This window comes from Vulpes lagopus, chromosome 9 (genome assembly GCF_018345385.1).
Source record: "Vulpes lagopus strain Blue_001 chromosome 9, ASM1834538v1, whole genome shotgun sequence".
NCBI classification, from domain to species: Eukaryota; Metazoa; Chordata; class Mammalia; order Carnivora; family Canidae; genus Vulpes; species Vulpes lagopus.
The window spans coordinates 36,751,484-36,774,857 of NC_054832.1; the positions used below are offsets into that span (position 1 = coordinate 36,751,484).

At 36.7% G+C, this 23,374-nt stretch overlaps 1 protein-coding gene across 10 annotated transcripts in view; it reads right to left on the bottom strand.

Annotated features, from left to right (window-relative positions):
* VPS13B (vacuolar protein sorting 13 homolog B) overlaps window positions 1–23,374 on the bottom strand; it is a 739,627-nt gene that overhangs the window by 149,417 nt on the left and 566,836 nt on the right. For 9 of the 10 annotated variants that reach the window (XM_041768645.1, XM_041768640.1, XM_041768643.1 and 6 more), the window contains one exon: window positions 7,124–7,519. In XM_041768645.1, coding sequence (XP_041624579.1) covers window positions 7,124–7,519 — 396 coding nt within the window. The remainder of the gene's footprint in view (window positions 1–7,123; window positions 7,520–23,374) is intronic. The other variant, XM_041768642.1, reaches the window with a different exon arrangement.

Below are 23,374 nucleotides of genomic sequence, written 5' to 3' on the forward strand. Positions count from 1 at the left end.
AAAAAAAAAAAATGCTCGGATCGTTTGATTCTAACATAGAGCTAGGCGTTCTGTCCTGAGATGCATCCTGCTGCATGGTGAAAGGACTCCGTCTTCTAGGTCTCTTGCTTCAAACTCTTCTGTCTTCCAGAGGCTGGAGAAAATTGTGGGTCTGCGTCTTGAAATATGTGACTTGAACAAGAATCACTAACCTGCAGTTTAACCTCCCATCCATGGAACATTGTTTTAAGTAGGTATATATAGGAAATTTTTATCAGTTGCCCTTTCCCCTTCCCAAATGTATCTAAAACTAGAGAAATCACTCTTTATCATACCTTTGTTAAAAGTAGGAGAAGAAATAAAAAGCATTTCTTTTTCTATAGAACTTAAGATATACAAAATCCACTGCCACGGGACATGATTCTAAAATATCTAACCTAAGGCCAACAGTTTCTAGTAGTCTAGATTAAGTTCACAATTTGGTAACTAAAAACAATAGGAAGAAATAGACCAAGTTAGCTAGATACAAGATTGAAGGTGGATATACTTGGAAGACTATAATTGTACTGGATTTCTCATTAGCGGGGAGCAGAGTCCTATGAAGACTTCACATTCCCCAAGAGAACCGTATTTACACAATTAACAATTCTTTTGTTGGAAAAAAAGCTTTCGTTATTGCATGTGGACACATGTGGGCTGTGTAAAAATATAAAAGATGTATAACACACGGTAAACAGAAAGTAATGATCTTAAACAGGCCAAATCCTTGAACTCGTCATTAATAAATGTCTCTCCTGCATTCAGCTACCCAGGCTGCTGGGAGCCTGTTTTCTTCAAGTACTTCAAACACTGAAATCCAGGAACATTTATTATTTTAATCCATTACAGGCAGTGCTTGATTTAACTTTATTGGTTGTGGTGGTGGTAGTGGTTATAAGTGGGGGTACAGCAATGTTCTTTTACACATCATTTCAAAAGGGCTTAATTATATTTTATAGTTTGGGCCAGGAATTCTGCTTGTTTTTTGTCTAACAAGGTTCAAATGGAGTTCAGGTCGATGATGAATCAGAAGAAAAAGTCAGAGATGGTTATCTCTCTGAGATGAGATCATCTCCCTCTACGAAAGGCTGGGCAGGTACATCATGTTCACTACACCAGAGCACATGATAGTACTCAACATCCTAAGTTAGCTGCTTATTAGGTGACTTTTAACACATTAGAAATTCAACCCAGGGGTTATCTTCTTAATTTCTAAAGGTAATATCCTATGCATTTAAAAAATTTCCCACTGGAATCCAAAGCAGCTATAGCAACATAATAGCACTAAAACAAAAAACGTATATGAAGAACAATAATTGCCTAACAGACATTTAAAAAGATGCACACACCTTTTAAAACAAAAATGTAAGTATCCCAAATGAAAGATGTGGAAGACTGCATTAATATAATTTGGTTAAACAAAAGAGTAAGTAACTATATAAACATGTCTGAACAGCATTTATCTCCCAGTGTTTTTTTTTTTTTAAAGACATCAAACATTCTTAATTTGTTACCTCTCTTTCTAAGGGTGTGAAAAAAGATCTAAGATAATAGTATTGGTATTGCTTACTATTACCCAAAATTCCAGCTAATCTAATATTATTGTATGTAACAATTACAAAAAGGAGAATAAAATTTGTATGGTGGGATTTCCTCTCCACTGCATGTGATTTCTAAGAGGACAAGAGAATTACTCCCCACAAAGCATCTTATACATTTATGGTTTTTATTTCCCACTGTATTAGAGAAATAATATGAAACATTATTTTGAAAAAAAATCATGGTAATTTTACTTTTTCTACTTATTTCCCATTTAATCTTTAGAACTTTCTATTCTACTTCTTTTGAATGTCTCAAAAGTCCATCTGGATATACAGAAAAATATCACTGTTGAAAAAAATCCGTAATCTATAGATACTTTAAGAGTAAAACAAGAGGTACATGCCAGTTCATCAGTAGCAACTTTGAACCTTGTTATAAAGTAATAAGAGGGAATCTGACCAGGATTAATAGTGGTACTCAGTTCTGAGGTGAGGGGTGTCATGTTTCACGGACTCTAGGCCATCTGTTCTGCCTGTCTACGTTTTACTTCTGTAAAACTATAAACGCACCTCTACCTCAGGGACCATAGAAAGGCATTAGAATTCTTCTGCTTTTCATTATCACAAGATTCAGTAACTCATTTCATTGTCAAGATAATCCCCTTTTACTCTTTCTTTTGCGCTTGCGGGGTATGCCAAAATGACAAATAAAATCCCAGATGTTACAGACCCAATGAGGTCTCCACCTTTCCTTGAGTGTTGGGTTTAAGCTACTTGGGACACAGTGTCAAAACTGACAGGACCCTGATGCCCACACCCAATATTCATTAAGGTGTGTCAGTGATTTGTATAGCTGTCTACACGCTTTACTCCCACTTCAATCCTCAATGGCAGCCTGAAAGTTAGGTCTGTCCTCTGGTTTTCACTGTCAAAGAATTCATTTCCTATTGTTCAGGCACTGGAAAGAGGAGCGGTTTCTTTCTAAAAGAAACAAAAGTCTTTGGGGTGTTGTAAATAGCTCACTATTGCAACATATTATTTTAGGTAGTCATATCTAATTTAATGTTTGATTTCCCTTAGGCTTACTTGCATTTCTGCAGCATCCAACAACTATGACAATGCCTTAAGAGATTTTCCTCAGGAGATCCCGTTAACTCTGGTATGAGAAGCTGGAGCTCCACTTTGTATCAATTAATGACTGGGTTTCACTTTTCAGTACATGAAAAGGAACTTGAGGTTCTTAATGGTTTATTGGTCTCAAATTCCGTGAACACGAGAAGAGGCATTTGTATATGTGAAAAATAATGTGGTTACACTTTTTTTTTCTCTCTACTTTTGTTTATAAGCAAACATAAGTGCATCTGGATGACAGAGGCTGGGGTAGTGAAAGTTATTTAAGTAGCAGCCCTTTGACCAGAAGGAGTTCAACTCATTGTTTTCTGCCTCAGATGGCAAGTCTCATAAGTGCCTGTGGATAAGGGATCCTTGCAACGTTTCCCCAATTCTGACTAAAACGCGAGCCAAGATGGCCTCACTTAGACTCTGCCCCCAACCTTCTGTGCTACTGAACTTGTTCATATCCTATTTCCCTTCTCCTTATCGTGGAGGTTGCTAATCTAAATGTCCCTGAGCAAAAGCAAGGCAGTCTAAAGTACAGCCATTTTGCAGCCTGAATCGTGTACCCTCATTTGCCAAAATCCAAGGAGTGACGCCCTAATAGAGCCATAATTTACTCTTGACAAGGGGAGCTAAAGTCTGCAGCTCACTCCCCACCCTGCCTGTGTAAAGTGCTACACTGTGTTCACAATTTATAGCTATATACTTATGGTTTCTCCAAAAGGACATACTTCAAATGGCAAAAAAGATTGTGTTATATGTGTAGGTAGAGGGAAGGGGGTTGTTTTTAAAAAGAACATACTAGAGAATGGGATGGATTTAACAGATAGCAAAGAAACACTACCAGCCTTAAAATGTTTCAGAAAATAAGATACAGTCTCTAAATGAGATTCATTTGGGTTTTTTTCAATATTATATACCATTAAAAAAAATCTAAGCATTACATCTACTAAAGTCAGAACTTTAGAGCCATTTTACCAAAGACATATGGGAGAACATAAAGTATTCCAGCAGAAATACAAATTAGGTTATTATAAGTCACTGTTACACTAGCATCTGCAGAGTAGAACTAGGAAAAAATCAAGTCCTTTGAAACTCAGTTTAGGGTCACAAGACAGTACAGAAAGCTAAGAAGAACTTGGGGCTTTCTTTTTTTAAGTTAAAAATATTTAACCATTTCATTTTATTTCAAATTGAGAAAACATTTCGGTGAATACTTTGTATATGTTTTGTTGTAAAAAAAACAGTAAATGAATATGAAAATGTCCTAGATTTAAATGTATTGCCAATGTCTCAGGAAGAAGATTAACTTTTCCCCTTCCTGCTTTTTTTATTCTCTTTCCCATACTCTTCCCATAAGCTTATGACAGTTGAGATGATAAAAAAAAAACACAATTATTAGACGAACTCAAATATTTTTTGTACCTTGCAGAAGTGAGGAAACATGCCTACAACACGTTCCCCCCTTGTGTTTCTCTAAATATTACTTAGACCGTAAGATTCTTCTGGCATTACAAATCTATTTCAGCTCCTAAATTAAAACTCATCTGGAAAGGACTGTTTTTACCCTGTTTATGTAACATTGTCACATAAAGAGTGTTAAAAAAAATATTTCACTAAAAATAGCTTGCGTAAGCTAGGGATTAGAGTAGTTTCTGCTGCTATAATTGTTCCTTTGTAGTTTTTTCCATGATATTTTTGACTGTGTTTATTAAAATCAGCACATCAAAAAGGATCAAAGAGAAAGTGAGTGAGAACCGAAGAAACCCCAAGTGTGTTGTCTCATTGGGGAGTTATGCAGATTCGCATAAACAAGTGCAAATTGTTGAGGTTTTAATGAAATTTTTCTACAATTATTTTATCTTAAGTCATTCTATACAATAACATCTGTACAACAGATGGCTATACTGTACGAAGGCAATGCTCCTTTTCCTTTCTCTGTTTAAGAGTACATCTGAGATGACTACTTTTGTCACTGTGCTCATTTTGGTTCAGCAAATAATTTGAAAAGTGCAGCTGCTGCAGATGGTCACAATAGTTATATAAACTGTAAAATCAAAGACACAGTTAAGTATTTCTGTATTAGGTTCAAACTGTAAAAATCTGACATTAACTCTGTTGAGCTCAAAGATATACCACAAAAAAGTTTAGTTTAATGCAGAGTGATGTCACTTGCAGAATACAAATAGAAATATAACTACTGGTGGGAGGTTTTTTTTTGGGGGGGGGCGGCGGTGAGGGATACTTTTTACCACCCATCAAAAATGTACCTTGCATATATATTTGAGTGTAATTCATTCAGGTTGCAAAGCATGACTTTTTAAGATACTCAACTATATAATGAAACTAATGTCCGAAGTTTAAAAATTATGTCTACTTTTAAAAAGTTTTGCTTAGATAAAAGTCAGTTTTTGAAAAGTAGGTAATAATCTCTCAACTATAATCTCCCAGAAATCAGCCATCAGTAATAACTTGAATTTAACACAATCTCATTTTACTTAATTATAATTATTATTTTGCTAACTTTGTTATCTTCTTAAATTGTTTGAGCATGCCACCATATTAAGGAGAAATGTAGAGAAAACAGAGTTGGCGTTCATTATGTTCTCATAATAAAATTGTTCCTGTTAAATAGCTCATTTCAATTTGATTTGATTAATTGACACAAGTAACTACTTGAGAACGTGTGTTGGACACTACATATTAGACTTGTATAAAGTATGTCTTTGTAGGAGCTATAGTTTCTATTTCTGTGTTTAACTAGATTGAAGGGCATAATTGTAAAAGGGATAGGGCATGTAGTTTTTCTAGTGTGAAGGGGGAAAAAACCGAATTACAAAAGCAGAATGAGTTCACTGTCTTGTAGAGCTCAGCAAGAGGATTTTAATGACATTATAGAGATGTTTTTTTGAGGACAGACACCATTAAGAGTGGGTAAAATATGAGTAGCAAATGAATAAAACAAGACAGAAAAGGACCTAGAATTGAGTAGAATCCATTTAAATTATTTCCCTCTGTTTGCATCCTAACCTTTCCCTGCTATGATTAAGGTACCACTGGAAAGGCATGGGAAAGGGCCAGTGCTGTGTGGGTTGCAATTTGTGGATAAATCAGACATTGTAGCCTCCAGTGTTTCATGGTCTTTCATGTCCCATGGAACTTACATTTTTCATTTCTAACTTTTAAGACAATAAAAAAAAAAGTGCTTTTAGCTGGCTTGGTCACAAATATTTCTGGTGAGAAAAAAATAAATCATCTACTTTTTGGCCTAAAATTCATACTTTTCAACCATAAAGCTTTTCCTTTATCTCTTAAACTACTGTGCCCAAACTGGCTATAAGGAACTAAGTTCCAGTGAGTCTCCAGCTGCTACTTAACTACTTTTTAGTAAGCAACGAAGTTGCATATAGTTTCAGGATTTACTTTATCCCCTGCACTGTCCCTCTAACCCCAATTCTTTCCTGCAAATTAAAGTGGAAAAAAATGTTTCCTTTTTGGTGTTTTTACTTTTCGAAGTAAAATTTCTGGCATTGTGCCGTGAACTACAACAGTAGCAGGTTCTGTGATTGAAAACTGCTACTTCCCACCTGTACCTTGTCTTTTTTTTCTCTTCCTCTCCTCCCATTCCTTCTGCTTACCCTGTTTGATTCAGTGTGAAAAAGCACTAACATTTTAGTCATGGTAACCAAAGAGAACAATGTAGACATCATTGCCTGTTAATTTCTCACCTTTCCCCTCATCAGTGCCATCCAGTTTGCAGGGTCCACACCACTGTTTGCTAGGCTGGGTACTGAAGCATAGCCTTTCTCTGCCAGGTACTGTTGGCACGATCAATGGCATTGTCCTTGCAAAGTTGAACAAAGTTGCTACACTTTGTGTAAGCACACCTGCCACCAGAACAATTTCTTTCTTTTTAATAAATTGTTACCAGTGACTTAATATAGTGCGTCAGAATCACCTATAGAGCTTTGGGAACACAAATTTCTGGGCCCCATGTCCAGAGCTTTTTAATTCAGTAGGTCAGGGGCAGGGTCTGAAATGTGGCATTTCTAATAAGTTCCTAGGCGATGCTAATGCTGTTCTAAGCAAGGTTCTGAGACCATGCTTTGAGATCCACTGCTCTAAGGGTTCACAAAACTTGATACTCCACGGTTCCACTACAGTTACTTCAGGTAAAAAGGAATTTAGAAGTGGACAATTTTACAGACATTTGTAGGAACATGCCTGAAGAAATGGATACAAACACTTTAATTTACGGTGTTAAGATATTTAGGTTCAAAGGATTTGTTATAGAATTCTCTTCAAATAAGGTCACAAACCAGAAATGTCCCCATCTGTAATGGTCCTTAAAACTTTTAACCTCTACATAATATGAATCTTTAAAATTACACATTTTCAGATGTTAACAGATCATGTATCATCTCCCTCTCCCCCTTTCTGTGACTTACCAGGTACTTTTTGTGCTGTTTTGACATTAAGGCTTCCACTGAGGTTTGATAAAGATGCTAACAGGCATGGTTTATCAGGATGGGGAACAGTTTCCATGGAGACCACTATCTGAGTGGTATGGACAGAAATTTTTTGAAAGCAAGAAACAGTTCTCCACATGTTTTCTTGAAATGGAATCTTTTGTGCTCCATCACCATGAACTTTAGGTTTAGACAACTTTCCACAGAAACATTTTGAGGTTGGAAACTCATCCTTATTCAGCATGGTGTCCAATGGGGCTGAAGTCTCTTTGCTGTGTGTACTTCTTATCCTCTTTAATAAATTGTTTATCTGATCCAACTTGGTAAAGCTCAGGTTTGCTTTCAAAGGCTTTGATATATCCAAGTTGATGTCTGCTATAGGATTGAAAAAGAAAATTATTGAAGCTCTGTCATTGAATGTAAGCCCTTCCTTCCCTGTCAAGGAATTTGACAGGAATTTTTTCTAATTTAATTTTCCCTACACTTGTACAGTGGACTCCTTAGGATGCCAGATGGTATAATTCATTTACTCATCACCTACCTATTCTTTTCATGCAGTTACTTGAAGGAACTATGTCCATGGACTACTTACATGCCTACCTTCCTGTGTCAATCCACGTGACTGTTCCTGATAGAGCAAAGGCCAAGCATGGACATCTATTTCTGCCCTCTCACTCTGAGGCAAAATTAAGCAGCTATTTTAGTTTGTTACTGGAGCTGGTATTCTTTCTTCCAAGGTAAAAGGACTTCCTCTAGGATCTAGCACAATGTTTGACAGAAATACTGGTGTTACTATCTGTCCAACGGACAAACTGAAGTAACCTTCCTTACCATTCTCTGATCAAGTATATGCAGAAAAAGTTTGTTTCCCCTTCATGCCCTGCTGAAAACCAGTAGTCCCTTACAATTTTTCCCTACATTCTACATTCTAAAAAATGTAAACACCCCATCCAATGCAACATGTGTAGACTGAGACTTTTTTTTAAAGATTTATTTATCCATGAGAGACAGAGAGAGAGGGAGAGAGGGGGGGGGGGAGAGAGAGAGAGAGAAAGAGAGAGAGAGAGAGAGGCAGAAGGAGAAGCAGGTTCCCTGCTGTGAGCCTGATGTGGAACTCGATCCCAGGACCCTAGGCTCACAACCTGAACTGAAGGCAGATGCTCAACCACTGAGCCACCTAGGCGTCCCTAGACTGTAATCTCTTAAAACCTACAGTCCATTTTATATGTACCATATACCAGATGTTGTCCTTTTTTGCTACTTAGTCACCTGACTTAAAAACTAACTCACTTTAATTTTCTATTTTTGCCTTATTTCTGTTTTCATTATGGATAAGACATAAGACCATAAGAGCTGTGGAGGCAGAGCATGCCATACATCTTCATATCCAGTGCTTGGGACACTGTGACTTGCCTATGTTTGAGCTTAACTGAACCTAAGGAGTCTTTTTCACTGAAGCCTGAGTACACAAAACATAATCCCAGACGAAGTTAATGGCAAGGTTATTAAGCAGATAAGGTTAATTTCTAGACCTTTGTTCATCAGGAGGACCTCTTCTCATCTTCCTCAGATGTCAGCACCTTATGGCTTTCTCCTGGTCACCTGTTCCCTCAGGGTGCTGTTCTTTTGAAGTGGGCCTTCCCAGGGGTTTCTTTAATCAGGCCCAGCAACACTGAGAGTCCTGCTTCTAGCTCATTGGTCACCAGAAAGTATCAGACACCTGAGTCACTCTTTGCAATACTAAAATGTTCCCTGCTCCCCATATTTTTTAAACAAAAAAAAAACACCCTAATTAAAGGAATTATTTTTTTAAAACTCCTATTGATAGTTTAACTCACATACCATACAATTTACCTATTTAAAGTGTACAATTCAATGGTTTTTAGTAAACCCACAAGATTGTGCAATTTTTGCCTCCACTTCTAGAACATTATCATCACCACCCCCACAAAATAATCCCTGACCATTTAGCAGTCCCTCCCCACCCATTCCCTATCTCTAGCCTCAGGCAACCATGAATCTAATTTCTGCCTCTCTAGATCTGCCTATTGTGACATTTCAGATAAACAGAACTAAAGAATATCTTGCCTTGTATGTGGTTTCTTTCAGTTAGCAGAGTAAAAGTTTTTAAGGCTCATTTCTATTGAAATATGTATCATTAGTACTTTACTCCTTTTCATGGTTGAATAATGCTTCATCATATGGATATGATGTGGATAAAACCACATTTTAAAAATCCACGATCAACTAATGACGTTTGAGTTGTTTCTGCTTTTTGGCTATTATAAATAGTGCTACTATGAACATTGGGGTGCAGATGTTTACAAGATCATGTCTTCAATTCTCTTGGTATCTACCTAAGAGTGGGAATGCTGGGTCCTAATTGATGACAGTCATCTTAGTGGGTATGAAGTGGCAGCCCATTGTGATTTTGATTTGAATTTCCCTAATGATAAATGATGTTGAGTGCTTTTTCATGTATTTACTGAACATATGTATATATTCTTGGAGAAATGTTTATTCACATTTTTTGCTAATTTTAAAACTTTTTAAAAATTATTTAATTATAGGAGTTCTTTATATTCTGGGTACAAGTTCCTATCAAATACAGGATTTGCATATATTTCCTCCCATTCTGTGGACTATCTTTTCATTTTTTTTGGTGGTATCATCTGTAGCACACAAGACTTTAATTTTTGTGAAGTCCAATTTATTTATTACTTTGTGTGGAGGCCGAGAAAATTAAGGCCATCCCACCTAAAGTTTAGCATTAGCACAAGTACAGCCATCTTAGGCCCCTGTGAATAAGAGCTGAACTTTACGGGAAAAACTGCAGAATGTCCTCAATGTCTTTGGCAGGGAATCCCATATCAGAAGACAACAGAGCCCACACACCTGGTAGAAAGTCCCATATTAGAATGAGAACAGAGCTCAATGCTCTTGAAAGCCCCATATCAGAATGTAAACAGAACTTGAGAAATTCCTCCACCCCTTCTGAAAATCCCCTAGACCAGCCTATAAAAAAACCAGCTGTAACCCACTTTGGGGTCCAAGTCCCTGCTCCGCTGTGTCGGGTATACTTGGACCCAAGCTCGAGCTTGTAAATAAACCCTTGTGTGTTTCCATTGGTGTCAGCTCCTTGGTGGTTTCTCGGATTCGCAATCTTGGGCACACTTTGCTTGTGCTTCTATAAAAAAAAATTACTGCTAACCCAACATCACAAAGATTGACACTTATAATTATTATTATTATTATTTTTTTTGCAAATTTTATAGTTTTACCTCTTACATTTAGGTCTGTGATTGTTCTTGAATTAACTTTTGAGTACTGTGTGAGGTAGGGGCCCAACTTCATTCTTTTTTGTGGGAGTATCCAGTTATTCCATTGTTGAAAGGCATTATTTTTGATTTTGAAGATTTTGGAGTACTGAAAGAAGCTGGTGGGCAAAATATTTTAGGAAAACTGGATGGTTCAAATGACCCATACATTTATTTTCATGTGGGCTTCGAAATTACTCCTTACAGAAAATAATATTACCTTTACCGCAATGAGAAAAAGGACAATCTTCACAGATAATGGAAACAACAAAGCTATAGCAAATGGAAGACTCAAATCTGCTTTTGTTTGGTTTCATCATATTCAGGCTTAAACTAAAGGTCTGAAGTGAAGTTGCCCAAATATCCACTTAAGCCAACTGCTAAACCTAAGGGATCCATTTCTGCTTAACTGTAGACTGTCAAAGCCCCTGTGGAATGGTTTATGTATCTAACTATCATATCTACCAAGAAGTGCTGACTATGACACCTTGATATGGAGCCTATCTCAGGTTTCTCTGTGGTCCCAGTGACACAGGAAAACACTGTTTATGCCTCTGGTTATTCATCTAACTCATCCTTTCAGACTGAGTCCTTGAGTTGCTTCCCCCCACGAAATCTTTCTTGACCCCGTGGCCAAGGAAGATGCCGCTCATCTGCTGCATTCAAAATACCCTGTACAGTGTGCCTCCTCAGGCACATATTTATATTATTTTATAATTATCTTATGTATCTGTCACATTCCAGTGAGCTGTGAGCTCCTGGGCAGTGAGAGCTGACCTAATCTTAATATTCTGAGTGCCCACACTACTGTCTGGTCCACAGTGACTGCTAAATAGGTATTTAATGATGTAATGAAGGAAAAAAAAATGAATGATTTTTTCCTTTCCTTTTCTATTACATATCAAATCATTTTATCTAAAATAATCCATTAGCTCCTCTTGGACATGTTATATTCCCTGTCTTGGTCAGTGGGTCTGTAATCCATCAAGTGGCTTAAATAAGAAATCTGGCTTTTTGACCCATTTCATGTCCTGTTTTCCTGGTTCAAATCCACAAAAAGATTAAGTTCTGTCAATTTTATTTCCAAAACATTGCTTGAATTCAATCTCCTCCTCTTCAGCATTCTAGTCATTCCCCATTTTTTCCCTCCATGGCTTTGATATTGTTCAGCCTCCCAAATGATTTCTCTGTCTAGACCAATTCCCACTAGTCTAGTCTCCAGAGTAATTTCCAAATGATTTGTTTCAAATGAAATCCTGATTGGCTTACTCTTATTTAAAACTCTTTACTGGCTCTTCTTTACCTATGATATAAAAGACCAAGCTCCTTAGAATGGAGCCTTTCTGTATCTGCAACCATTGCCTGTCACACAATAAGGTTGCAAGAAATACCATAAAGTTTATAGAGCCCTCTTTCCCCAACTCCTGCTATGTCATACCACTAGGTCTTTGCTCATGTTGCCCTTTTTATGCCTAATGCCTAATCTTCAGGATACTGCTCAATGTTGTCTGTAAAAAGTTGATCCACAAAGCTGGCCTTGCACAAATATCTTTTTTGTAAGATTATATTTACCAGTCTAGAAGTTCCTTGAATGCATATTTTTCATCATTAATATGCAGTACTGGGCCTCCAACTCAGTACAAAGTACATATTTTGGACACTTCATGTTGGACTAGCCCAAAACATTCTATTCTGCAGGATTCTAAAGATGACTTCCCTACCCAAGATTCCTCTTCCTCGGTTATTAAATCAAACCCACTACTTTAGATACCGCTGTGCTGTGAAGGGGTTTTATAGTTGTGATAAAAAGCCTAGGTCAGGGATGCCTGGGTGGCTCAGTGGTTGGGCTGAAGTCATCATCCTGGGGTCTTTTGATTAAGTCCTGCATCAGACTCCCTGCAAGGAGCCTGCTTCTCCCTCTGCCTAGATTTCTGCTTCTCTCTGTCTTTCATGAATAAATAAAATCTTAAAAAAAAAAAAAGCTTAATTAGGTCAGTTGAATTTAAGACACAGAAATTGGGGATCCCTGGGTGGCTCAGCGGTTTAGCGCCTGCCTTTGGCCCAGGGCGCGATCCTGCAGTCCCGGGATCGAGTCCCATGTCGGGCTCCCGGCATGGAGCCTGCTTCTCCCTCCTCCTGTGTCTCTGCCTCTCTCTCTCACTGTCTATCATAAATAAATAAATAAATAAATAAATAAATAAATAAATAAATAAATCTTAAAAAAAAAAAGACACAGAAATTATTTGGTAGGCCTAAATATATAAGCCTTTTAAAGGCAGATGAAGGAGGAAAGAAGGGAAGTCAGAGAGATTTGACCTATGAGGAGGGCTCCATTGTATGTCATTGCTGCTTTGAGGATGATTGGGGTCATATGAGAAAGAATGAGTGGCCTTAGAACCGAGGGAAACTTGGCCAACAGCTCACAAGGAATTAGGGACCTCAATCCTACAACCACAAGAAACTGTATTGTGCAAACAACTAGAATGAATTATTTCTCTGGAGCCTCCAGATTAGAGCCCAGCCCAACTGACATCTTGATTTTGGCTTTGTGAGATTCTAAGTGGAGAATCCAGCTGAACCCACCTGGACTTCTGACCTACAGGATGGTGAGATAATAAATTTATGTTGCTGAACTACATGGTATTTGTGGTTAATTTGTTATGTATCAATAGAAAACTAACACAAATTCCAGAGGCATGTTTACTCACATGACATTCTAGGTTTCCAATGTGAATATAAATGAGTTTCCAGGTATAGGAATGTTTGTCTCAGTTTCTTTTACCTTTTCTCCTAAAACAAAAATATCTAACATACCTTGCTCTTCGTTAGTTGCCAGCTCCTTTTTAAAAAAAAAAAAAAAAAAATAAGGATTCCAGGGGTGCCTGGGTAGCTCAGTCATTTAAGTATCTGACTCTTGATTTCTACTCAGGTCATGCTCTCAGGATTGTTAGATGGAGCCCTGTGTCAGTCTCTGCTCTGGGCATAGTGCCTCTTAGGATTCTCTCTCCCTCTCCTCCCATCCCTGGCTCATGCACACTAGCTTAAAAAAATTATTTAAGGATTCCAGGGAAGATAGAATCCTGTCCCTCCCACTCTAAGCAGATCCAAAAGCTGGAGAGAATGAAATTATAAAACCTACACAGGGTAGCTATTTGAGGATGCCGAAAAATAAATGGTGACAGAAGACTGGAGAAGATAACTAGACTGCAAAATACCACTAAAATGGAGGTGAGTTGTCATTTTTCCTCTGTATCCCCTAGCATGTGCTAAAGGCAGTCCAAAACCTAAAAGCTGGTGTGAGGCGTGAAGAGAGGGAGTAGTAGGAGAAACTCTGTATTTCTGGCTTCAGGATGTGGGAAGTGAATTTCTAGTGCTCACAAAAGGGACATGAAAATCTCTCTTTGCCTTCTTTTCTTCATCTTCTTGTGCCACAGAAAATAGGAGAGAATACTACTCAACTGATACCAAAACTAGACAAAGTAAAACTACAGAACTTAAGAGCAGAGACATAAACATTCTTAAAAAAAAATTAGAAATCAAATCAGAAACATATAAAACTAATAAAACTAAACTTATAAAACTTTAGAATACCTAAAACTAATAATATACCATGACCAATAGGGGTTTATGCTAGGAGTACAAGATTGACTCAATATTAGAAAATCAAAGTAATGATGTTAACAGTTTAAAAAACAAAAAGATCATACCAGTTGATGCAGAAAAAGTTTTGAAAAATTCAGTATCCATTTATGAGAAAAACTCTTAAGAAACTATCAATAAAAGGGAACTTCCTTAATCTAATGAAGTTCATAGATGAAAACCTATAGCTAACAGCATACCTAATCATGAAGGATCAAATGCTTTCCCCCTAAGATCAGAAATAAGGCAAGGATATGCATTCTTACTACTCATACTCAGTATTAGACATCTTACCCAGACCTGTAGAATTGAAAGAATTCCAATCAAAATCCATGTAGTATTTATTCAGATATAGAAAATCTGATTTTAAGATTTATACAGGAATGTAAAGTAACTAGAATACCTAAAACATTTCTGAAAGAGAAGAGTAACACTGGAGGACTTACAAGATTTTAAAACTTAGCATGAAGCTACCATGATCAAGACAGTATAGTCTTGGAGAAGGGATATACACATAAGTAGAACAAAACAGAGAGTACAGAAACACAGTTCAAAAGATTTTCAAATGATTTTTGGAAAAGGTGCAAAGGCAATTCAATGAAGAAAGGATGTCTACATGCAAAAAAAAAAAAAAAGAAAAAAAGGTGCCTGAACCCAACTTTATACCTTTCATAAAATTACCTCAAAATGGATCATGGATCATGATATAATAAATACAAAATGTAAATTACAACATGTTTTTAGATAAAAACACAGGAAAAAAATCTTCAAGTCTTAGAGTTAAGGTTCTTACATACAGTACTAAAAAGCCAAGATTCAATAAAAAAAAATTTATAAATTGGACTTCATAACTGAAAACTTTGCTCTGTAAAAAGTAGTGTTAAGAGAATGAAAAGAACAAGCTCTGTACTGGGAGAAAATATTTGCAAATTGTATCTCTGACAAAAGATTTCTATCTAGAATCTTTCAACATTCAGTAATAAGGAACAAACAGCCTAATTTTACAATGGCCAAAAGACCTGAATAAACACTTCAACAAAGAGGATATATGCATGGAGGATAAGCACACACAGAGATGTCCAACATTGTTCATCATTAGAAAAGTGTAAATTAAAATGACAATGAGACATCTATTAGAATGACTAAAATAAAAAATACAATATTTTATTTTAATATTGTATCCCACATGTAGGCCTTTATCATAAAGAAATGAAAACTTAGGGGATCCCTGGGTGGCTCAGCGGTTTAGCGCCTGCCTTCGGCCCAGGGCATCATCCTGGAGACTTGGGATCGAGTCCTACATTGGGCTCCCTGCATGGAGCCTGCTTCTCCCTCTGCCTGAGTCCCTGCCTCTCTCTCTCTCTCATTCTGTCTCTCATGAATAAATAAATAAAATCTTAAAAAAAAAAAAGAAAAAAAGAAATGAAAACTTAGATTTACACAACTTACACACAAATGCTTGATGTAGCTCCATTCATAAGCATCAAAATTGGAAACAATTTAGATGCCCTTCAATGGGTGTACTGTTAAACTGTAGTACATCCACATAATGGAATACTACTCAGCAACAAAAAGGAATATATTACTGATACATGCAACACCTTAGGTGAATCTCAAGGGCAGTATGTAAACAAAAGCAGCCAGTATGAAAAGGTTAAATGCTACAGGATTCCATTTGTATAACATTTTCAAAAAAGCAAAATAAACAAACAAAACCCCATAAAGTGATGGAGAGCAGTAATCACAGTTTAGGGTTTGGGGTGGGTGTGATTACAAAGAAATACTGTGAGAGTTGGTTTTTCTGGATGATGGAACTGTTCTATATCTTGACTGTGGTAGTAGTTACACAAATCTATATATGTATTAAAATTCACAGGACTGTACACCAAAAAAGGATAATTTTATAGCATATTTATTTAAAAAACAAAAAACAATGTATTTCAATGACTGTGATATGCATGATAGCTTTTTTCCATGCCTTTTCATTAGTTTTTAGTCTACACGTGTCTCTCAAAAGGCCAAACAGCTTGAATGCGTCCATGGCTCTTATATGTAGGCGAAGCCCACTTTAGGCCTCCTATGTGTTAATCAAATGTGTAGTAGGTTAGTTTTTGAGGTTTGCTTTCCACTCTCCATGGCCCCTCCAAGTTAGCAGAACATTGTTGGTGGCCCTTCTGTAGAAGGTGAAAAAGATGGAATGCTACTCCTAAATGTTAGGGAAGCCACAGGACACATCATGATCTTACTGACATCAAATATAGCATATTAAAGTTAGGGGCTTTAACAACTATACTAGAGTCAGTTAAGCTGGTAAAAGTCAAAAGCATAGGTCAGTTTGGTACTATATAAATTAGTTTAATTCACAAGAGGATATATTCCATCATAGGACTTGGTTTGTATTATAAAATACATCTTAAAAGAAAGTTTCTTTTTGTCAGTAGAGTTCAAATAATCCAGAAAAAGAAATGTGTACTAAAATCTAATTATATTGGTGAGTTTCAACTATGACTCTGTTTGAGTCACTTTATTGACCTTATTTTATCAAATATAACACTTTTTAATATTCTGAAATCAGAAAGATCCATTTCCCAAGCAACACTGAGGACAGCTCATAATATTTATTCAGTATAAGTCTAACAGCTTGAAATGGTGATGGCAAGTACATAATTAATTATAGGTGCCTGTCCTGTCCGATCTTTAAGAGTCATGAATCTCTATTAGGTTGCTAGTCTATATATATAACAATTGATCAGGACTTAAACAAATTTTAGGAAAAAGATCCTGAAGTAGTACCTTGAATTTCCCCCTCTCAGTTTGTCCCAAGAGTGTCAGTGTGATTTTAAACTTTAGTAACTCCAAAAGTATAAGTGCCATAGATTTAAAAAATATTTTGAAAGTTTAATTATTTATAATAGAAGAAACCATATTTTTCTCGGTTTCATGAATTTGCAATGCAAATTTTTAATGTTAATTTTTTTGTGGTGCTGGTTTCTAGACAACCTTTTCTCAGACCAGTGGATTGATCAAGGAGGGCTTCTTATTTGGAAACTTTGGTCACTTGATTTATATGCTTCCTAAGGGGGTTTTGTCACACTGTTATGTATATATCAAAACTTCATTTATTGGATTCTCTTAAACCTAGGAGTACAATCTCTCAGTTACTGAACAGCAGCTGATGAAAATTTTCATAAAGTTCAAAACTCAAGTAGAGCCATATATACATAACACAAGACAACTGTTGTTAACTTTTTATAAAAAACAAATTGATATTTAAAAAATTTAAACAATTCACCTTTAAAATTTTTTTGTATGTTTGTTTGCATACAGTGCAACATCTATGTATGGTTCCCTCCAGTGGAACAGAGTCCCTCATCCCTGACCCTCCCACAGCTCGTTCTATGTGCAAACAGAGCGGCTGGACATTCCAATTTGGTCGAGCTGGATACTGCTATAAAGCCAAGAGCCCCATAAAACAGAGCTGACATGAGGCTATTCTGTAATACCAAGTATTCCTTTCAAAAGTACCAGTTCCACCAAGAGACAAGAAGCATGTACCAAAATGAAAAGCAGTGCAAATGCAATAATGCCCATTACTGTTGCATAAAGTCCATCAGCATGCATGAACCTTTCAACTCTGATCATGAAGTCACCATCATATCTGAAAGTTTAACAAATCTGTATTATTACATTTATTACCTTCCCAGTGCCTCTGAAGCTTTCACAACCTTGAGCAAGTAATCACTATTTTTGGTAAAAAAATTAGTGCCTTTTTAGTAAATATTTTTAGTATCATAATGACACATTTTACAAATGGGAAAAATTATGCAACAAAAATCTGGCATTTTTAAACATAAAAAATTAAAAATTGAATAATATGTTTTCTGCTATCTATGCTTAAAATTGATAAAAAACATTAATTTCATTATTTAGATTAAAACATTAATAAAAATGTACTAGAAAGGTTTTCTTTAACAGAGACACAGTGGGAGCTATACAGAATGATGTCATACAAGACCTGGAAATATACCTGGATAAAGAACTAGGCACAGATTGTCAATGTGGATTCTCTTCCAATTATTATAAGGTTGTTTTAAAAGGCTTAGAATTTTTTCATAATTCTCATCAAATTTTAATAAATGGATTATGTTCAAGGTTTTAAGAATAAACAGTAATAGAGAATCTCCCAGCTGAGTCACTTATTTTTTTTGCCAGATATAATTTTTCAGCATCCCCAGAACACATTCTGTATCTTTAAGTTACCAAGTAAACTCATGCCTGTCAATTATCAGATTCTAATTACCCTTCAAAACTTTCTGAAAAGCTACCAGGAAACAGAATGATGAGATGACTAGTGAGTTAAAAGGAGATTAGACAAATAGAAATAAATTACACTAATTTTACGCTTCCATCACCCTAGGAGATGACTTAATAGTGAAAGGAAAAGAATTATATTGTAGTAATGAAATCAGAGAACGAATTCAAGCCCCAGAGGTGATTCCCCTAAGTTCATGTTAATACACACCTTGTGGGGGACCAAACATCAACTGGAAAAGTTTCCTGAAAACTGTTCCAGATATTTTCTCATTTAAAATGTTCCAACTTTACTTGACCCATTAGTCATCATATTACTTACATTTATGATGTATTTTGAAATCTATTACCAAAAACCCAATGGATTCAATATGGCTTGTTATACTCAAATCATAACATTCATGAAAGAAAACTTCTTTGTTAAGTGTTTCTTCCTTTGGAATTCTATTTGTAAAAGGCACTTTTTTTTTTAAAGACAAGCAAGGCTGCTAGGAAAACAGTGCATACGTGGTGGTGGCTATGTATAGGCACATGAATGATGGTGCCTCCTCCCCACCAGCCCTTACCTGGCCATGTTAGAGAGGTAAATGCAAAACACAGAAAAAAATCTGTAATTTTGTTCTGTAAATATGAAATTTAACTTCATAAAGTAAACAAGCTTGACTTTATGAATTATAGCATCTCTAATAAAAATATTTTTGCAATTCAAATTCAGATTTTTGTGACAGTGTTGAAGTAAACATACTCCTTTTTTTTTTTTTTTTTTTTGTAAACATACTCCTGATGATAGTGGACAGTGAAGACTCAGTATTCACAGGTATGAGAACTAGAAAACCTGGAAAGTTGCCCATGCCAATGAGATCAATGTGTTCTTACTGAAGGTGTGAAGTGTAAAGAACTCAATGGTGGCAGGTTCGTGAGTGCTTCAATTAACAATGGTTTACCAAGTGGAATTGGGAATAAGCTGTTCCACGTGCTGTTGAGGAGGCTCAGTGACATGGGCTGACACATCTCTTGCCAGGGTCAGCCAGCAGCAGTTCATGGTGCATACAACTGGGATGTGGGCATCATCACCACCAGCATTACTCTCATACACATACTTTTCTGATGAAGCACAGACTCTTTTGACTATAGTATACTCCTCCTCCCAAAATCATAACACAAGTGCTCTGATTATAGGGTAATTGAACTGGCTTTCTAAAATGAGAGTAGTAAACTGAACTTATCTAAATTAATTTCTTTCTAAATAGTCATTAAAAGGAGCTAAGCATATTCCATTGTTCCAATAATTTTGGCAGCTCTTTTGTCCTTTTCTTTTTTTTTTTTTTTTGCTTTTCTCAATGATGGCATGTACTCATCCCTTGGTTGGAGACAGTAGAGCTACTTTTTGGGAACAGTCACATTTTACTTTGAGATAAGGGAATAAGGATTCCACAGTGAGGGAAGATTAAAAATATGAAGAAGCCAATTTCTGAAGCTCCTACTTCCAAAGATGAGATAATTTGAGTAACATTAAAAATAATGATGTAATGGGCAGCCCCAGTGGCTCAGCGGTTTAGCACCGCCTTCAGCCGGGGGTGTGATCCTGGAGACCTGGGATCAACTCCCACGTCGGGCTCCCTATATGGAGCCTGCTTCTCCCTCTGCCTGTGTCTCTGCCTCTCTCTCTCTCTGTATTTGTCATGAATAAATAAAATCTTTAAAAAAAAAATGACTTAAGAATAATACCAAGTAACAACTAGTTGGCCACTGTTGGAATATACTAGGAAAATAATTCATTTTCCCCCAGCTTTATTAAGGTACAAATGACAAATGCAATTTAAAAATATTTAAAGTATACATTGTCATTTGATATATGCATACATTGTAAAAAAAATTCCTCTCACTTAAAAAATCAATTCATTTTTAAAAATGGGTAAGGAACAGAATTCAGCATTTATCCTACCTTCCTTAGAATATTACTGAGTAATCAAGTAGTAGATGAGAGAAGAAACCATACTGTCCATAGCCGAACAGGAGGTTTTATATGCTATTCAGTAAACTTTTGTATATATTTGAAAATTTTTGTATATATTTGAACTTTTGTATATTTTGAAAAAAATTTTTTTTATGACATAAAAGTTGAAAAAGGCATGAGATGAGAATGTGCATGAAATATGAAAAAGTCATGTTGGAAGATGATGTTAAACCATTTTGCTGCCAAATCATCAAACCCTTCTCCTCCCTCTTCAATCTCAGTAGGTGATCTTGCTTCTAGCTTTTGGAGAAAGTTAAAGCCATTACATTTCTATCAATTTCTTGCTACCAAACTAAAAACCTACCTGCATATGCCCCTTTCCTTCTTTTCCTTAGTTATGTAAAATAGGGAATCTGTTGCACCTCTAATTTAAAACTGGTTCTTTCAAATATGTATTCGATTCTTCTTCTTCCCTTTATCTTAGGCACCCACCTTGATCTTTTCTCTTTTATATATTTAAGAGATAAACGGTGTGTGCGTGCCACATAGAAGGGGGAGCAGCAGAGGGAGAGGGAGAAGCAGGCTCCTTATTGAGCAGGGAGCCCCAGGTGAGACTCAATCCCAGGACCCTGGGATCATGACCTGAGTAAGCAGATGCTTACTGACTGAGCCACTCAGGTACCCCTATTGTTAGGTTTGATAATAGTATTGTGGTCATGTTTTTAAAAATTCTTCTATTGTAGAGATACATAATGCTGAAATATTATACATGATATAATGCATGGGATTTGCTTCAAAATAGTACAGAAGGTGAGGAAATAGCAAGGGTCTTTTGTTTTCCCAATTCTTTTCTCAACTGGATTCCTCTTGTGAATATTTAAATATGATAAAACCCAAGTTTCTTATGTCATAAAAAAAACCACAATAATATCTGCAAGATAGAAAGAGGGCTTCACCAGAAACCATTCATCATGGCCCCCTGATCTCAGCACTCCAGCATCTAAAACTGTGGGAAAATAAATTTCTGTTGTTTAAGCTACCAGGCTATGATATTTTGTTATGGCAGCCCAAGCTAAGACAGTTGTTAATCCTGATTACTGAGATGAAAACAGTAAACTGAGAGATTACTCAAGGAAAGAACAGAGAGAAAGTAGAGGAGAGAGCCTAAGACTGCGTCTTGAAGAAGTCCAATCAGGATTCTACTAGCAGGAGGAAATTGTGGGCTAAGAGGAGAATTTGAAAAGTATAAAGTCAGAGAAGCCAAGTCAGTAGCACTTTGAGACATGGAAAGATGCAAAATTGAAAATATCTAGTAGATTTATAGACATTGTGACTACAAGTGTCTCTCCCCAGCATTGGGTTAGTTAACCTGGATAGAAACTAGTCTAGAATGCATTGAGGTAGACAGGAGGGAAAAAAAAAAAAAAAAAAAAAGAAGCAGAGAGTATAAATAACTCCTTCAAGAAGTTTGTAAAGAATAATAATAAAGGGTAGTGTATGAAGCAGTACCCAGGATCATGGTTTGGGATTTTTTTTTTTTTTTTCCAAGTTGTGATAGGGGTACCTGTGGTGGCTTAGTCGGTTATGGGTTTGACCGTTGGTTTTGGCTAAGGTAATGATGATCCTGGGTCGTGAGATGGAGCCCTCCACCCCTACCCCACATGTGGAGCTGGGAGCCTGCTTGGGATTCTCTCTTTCTCCCTCTTCCCCCTCCCTGCTTGTGCTTACTCTCTCTCTCAACTGAATAAATACAATCTTAAAAAAGAAAAAAAAAAAAGAACCAAACTGTGGTAAACTCTCCAAAATAAAAGATCTGGTTTCTTCAACATATAAATTACCAGAGATGTAAAATGATACAGTAGAAAACCTAACTATCAAAAGAAACTAGAAAAACATATCAACCAGTACTGATATGTAGAATATATATGGCTTCTGGTTAAGATAAACCCAAGAAATATATATGCAAATAAATACTCACACATCCGCACATTTTTCCCCCTCCTCCCTGTCCACATATATTATGAAATAAGTGGAAATTTGAACCCTAACTACATATTTGATAACACTAAAGAATGATTATCTTCAGGTTTTGTAAAAAAGATTTTCTTCCCAGTATCAATTCTTTCACTTCTCCCTATTTCTATTACCAATCCAACGTACAATTACCTCTCACCAGCACTACTGCCATATTCTCCTAATTGCTCCTTTCTATCTACTCTAGCCCCTGTTAGTGTTCTCCACCCTGAAACTAGAGGTATCTTTTCAAAATGCACATATAACCATATCAACACACACACCTCCTCCCTCCCCCACTACATACATGTCCTGCTGACACCTCTTAAATGGTTCTTCACCACTTTTTTTTTTTTAAGATTTTATTTATTACTTGAGATAGAGTGAGCACAGAAGCAGGGGGAGGGGCAGAGGGAAAAGGAGAAGCACTCTGCTGAGCAGGGAACCTGTTGTGGGGCTTGATCCCAAGACCCTGGGATCATGACCTGAAAGCCGAAGGCAGATGAGCCACCCAGGTGCCCCAGTTCCTTATCACTCTTTCTTTTTTTTTTTTTTAAAGATTTTATTTATTTATTCATGAGACACACACACACACAGAGGCAGAGACACAGGCAAAGGGAGAAGCAGGTTCCATGCAGGGAGCCTGACAGGGGACTCGATCCTGGGTCTCTAGGATTAGGCCCTGGGCTGAAGGCTGCATTAAACCTCTGAGCCACCTGGGCTGCCCTCCTTATCACTCTTAAGAGAAAAATCTAAAATCCTTGATTATGGCCAGCAAGGCCTAGTCTCTGATCACTTTACAGCCTCACCCCATAGCACTGGTTCCCTCACTCTTCCCTGTTTTCACTTCCTGTAATCTGACATGATAACTGTCCCCATACTGTCTTTTGCACATACTCTCCGGAAATCCCTTCTCCCCTCTGCAGTCCTTGGTCAACTCCCTCGTATCCTGTGCAAGTCTGCTGCAGTGTCAGTTACTCCAAGAAGCTTCCC